Source organism: Aphanomyces astaci, assembly GCF_000520075.1.
Source record: "Aphanomyces astaci strain APO3 unplaced genomic scaffold supercont1.457, whole genome shotgun sequence".
In the NCBI taxonomy this organism is placed as follows: Eukaryota; Oomycota; class Saprolegniomycetes; order Saprolegniales; family Verrucalvaceae; genus Aphanomyces; species Aphanomyces astaci.
In genome coordinates, this window is record NW_009798720.1 from 1 (window position 1) to 3512 (window position 3512).

The window sequence follows — 3512 nt, forward strand, 5'->3', positions numbered from 1 at the left end:
ATATATATATATATATCTTAAATATAATATTAATCTATACTAGCATTGCATTATGTTGGGTGTTGTGAGAGTAGGAAGACCATCCAAGAGTTACGCGACAAGGTGGCCAAGTCGAACGAAGGGCATGGGCTGGCGTTGCAGCAACACAGTCGAGAAGTGCGCATATATATTATATATATATATATATTATATATTACCAACAAAAAAATATATTATGTAGATGCGAACGCTGCAGGCCAAGTACCAAGATTTGCAACGCGTGTACGCTGACCACGTGGCCAAGTGGAAGTCCTTCGTAGCTCATGTACGCGGATAATATATATATATATATATATATATCATTAATATGGGCTTAACTCTGTCGCATGAATGTGTGGGCAGACTTCCCACCACGAGGCCGACCACCATACACCGCCAAACGAGTCGAGCGTGTCACTAGTCGAGCAAAAGCACCAGGCGTTGCTCGCGAATGCCCAATCGATGCAGGCCAAGTACGACCTCGTTCTGGAGCAACTCGACGCGGCGGTACATCGTACATCGACTTGAAATGCTCATATTATAGTATGGTGTAGACTCGTCGCATGCACACCGCGGAATCCAAAGTTCAAGAACTCTCGCATCACGTACGTACGAAATTGCTCTTTCAATGCTGTACATATATATATATTCTGCACGAGTATTGTATTATTAGCTTTAATTTTGAATGAAGAGGAGGATATTTATCTGGTGCTGTCTGTCGTTGGTGTAGTTGGCGACTCAAACCCACGAGCTGGACCAAGTGACGGAGCTGTGGAACGAAGCCAAGGTGACCATGGACGTTCTGCAGCAACAGAACGAGGTATATATAGTTCTTTATGGATCGATCGATCGATGGGATTTAAGAGTACTTATTGTGCTTTCGAGTGAAATTTCGTGTTGTGGTGTGGTTTCTCGTTGGAATTTAAATCGATTTGATTGGCTACTTCAGAAGAGTTCAAAATTATTAGCCAATCAAAACATTCTCTATGAAATTTAACCAATCAGATCGATTGTGGATCGATTTAGTCGGCGCGATTCGATTGCACCCCCTCCCCAAATTTGTATCAAATCGACAATACTTCGCACTAGTATTCTTCTTGATTTGGTCCGAAGAATATATCCGGACTCCATTCAATCGACCAAACCCATCGGTGTGACTTCCTTATCGGTGATTGGCTATATTTCTTTTGACTTTGAGCTGTTTCTGTGCAAAAAAGCCTATGAAAAATATCGGGGTGACATTTGTGATCGGGTTTGCGACGACTCGCGGAGAAGGAGCGGGAGAAATGTGTAGCAAATTCATTGCAGTATATATTGATGTATATATTTGTGAATTACCAGGAGCTGTCGAATCAGCTACAGATGACGACTGCCTCATCTCCGTTGAAAAAGCGATCGGCGAGTGAGACGTATCGGCGGACGCTGCTCCAGCGAGGCTCTCTCTTCCATGAATTGTCTGCCCATGTCGAGCAAGAAGTCGAAAGTGCCAGGGCCACCACCGCGGTAAGAGCGCCATCTGTATATCAAATACCAACATGCAAGAGATGACAACACGAGCCTCATGGGATATTGTGTAGGGGGATTTGGCTGATGTAAGTGCAAAACCAAATTTACTGGAGGAGCAAAGTAGTAGGGACGGAAGAATTGGTTTATATGCTAAGTTGTATGTGGGGGGGATGTCTAGGAGCTGGACCGAGTCAACGCCTTGTACGAGTTGGAAGTAAAAAAAGTTGACAAGCTCCAACAAGCCCTGCGGACACGCGATGCCGCGGTAATATATTCATTGCTTTCACAATAGTATTTGCATTCGGATTATCATGATCTTGAATATATATATATATATATATATTATTTACTTATTTTTGGCATAAACAGTCGTATTTTGAACGATCGTAGGAGTTGTTTTGCATCCGAGCCAAGTACCAACGAGCAGTCGACCGCGTCAAGGACTTGGAGGTTCTCGTGGCTTTCTACACCCCTAAATCCCCCCCGCACACGATCTTCAGCTATCCCACGACCACGGTATACTATCATCGAGAATATATATATATATATTTATATATAGTAGTAACCCTTGAATAGGTCCAGCCAAAAACGCCGGTCAGTTGCCAGCGCTTTCGTGACTTCCCATGGGACATTCAACTGAAACCGATTCCCGTGCTCAACATGTCTGACATGCACACGATTGCTGCCAATGGCGTCAAGTAGCACCAATTATCAAGCAAAATCAAGAGCAATAGCCTGCAAAATGAACCCAGTTATAGCCAAATATCACTGGTTTCTTGATGAAGTGGTTCAAAGTTGGAGATTGAGTTATTATTGTGCTTTCGAGTGAAATTTCCACACCCTCTCGAATCACGAATCGACGGTATTGGCGGCTAATCCACGTTTTCAACGGATCTGATTGGCTCTTACCGAATAGACAAGTATATTCAGCCAATCAGAAGCTCCAGTGTGAATAGAACACCTTGCGAATTTTAGTGTATAGCAAAAAAAAATACGACACCAGTACGACTTTATGTTACATGCGATGCTAGCTTTTCCAGGCTCGGGAACCTACATACAGTATATAGGGACTCCTGTACTAGTAAACTTTATGTCCTATGCAACCCACAATGAACAATGCGACGGTGGTCTTAAATAGGATAGTTATGACGCGGTATCAGGATATAGATCCTAATTGTGACGCAATATCAGGACTTATGTCCTAGTTGGAAGCTTCGTCGTCCGTGAACCCGTTGTGGTCGACGATGTACTCGGAAAATGCCTGTGTGGCAATCAAACACGTTCGGAACGGCCGCATGACCACGGGCGACGACGCCAAGTACCCTGCTTCGTCGAAAAATACCATCTTGTCCTGGTACTGGTCGTCCCACAAGTAGCGAAACCGACCGAAGTGGACGTCTTCTACGCCCCCCTTGCTGGTTGCAACGTCCTCACTTCCTACGCAATATATGAATATATATATCGTGAGTCCATCAAATATGCTTTTATCGAGGCAACTATATCTTTTTCAATAATATATATATATATATATACCAATGACCGCAAGGACGGCGTCGTGAAAGGCCAGACGGACGCGACGCTGGGGAAACTCGCGCGGCTGCCGCTCAAACGAGTGGCTAAACACGTGGTCGCTCTTGGTTACGTGCAGCTTGACGCATTGCCGCAACGTCCTGCCAAAATACAGAATATATCAAATATATATATATATTTAAAGATGACCAAAATAGTATATCTCGGTGATTCTCTTGTCAACAACCGCAACACAACAATGGGGAAGCTTGTACATATATATATATATATATATGCACAAGCTTATATATATATATATTTGCCATATATTTCCACATACGCATGCAACGTCTTCCACACTGGAGACGGCAAATCCACGGGCAACTCGCCCTGCACGACCACGCCCGTGTCCAAGTCGACGCACACCACTTCATGTCCAACTTCGCCTACGCAACCACTTTCAATCGTCGATTTTAAAT

At 43.8% G+C, this 3512-nt stretch overlaps 2 protein-coding genes across 2 annotated transcripts; one reads left to right on the forward strand and one right to left on the reverse strand.

The window, feature by feature from the left end:
- Positions 1-74: 74 nt before the first annotated feature.
- Positions 75-2226, forward strand: H257_19284 (hypothetical protein; the record flags this gene model as incomplete). Its single annotated transcript, XM_009848429.1, has 10 exons — positions 75-156; positions 221-304; positions 382-525; positions 573-623; positions 749-838; positions 1360-1521; positions 1596-1610; positions 1703-1789; positions 1915-2040; positions 2101-2226. Coding segments are annotated over 10 exons (967 nt in total), but the record flags the coding sequence as incomplete, so codon positions are not given.
- Positions 2227-2635: 409 nt separating this feature from the next.
- Positions 2636-3512, reverse strand: H257_19285 (hypothetical protein; the record flags this gene model as incomplete). Its single annotated transcript, XM_009848430.1, has 3 exons — positions 2636-2961; positions 3058-3194; positions 3374-3512. Coding segments are annotated over 3 exons (512 nt in total), but the record flags the coding sequence as incomplete, so codon positions are not given.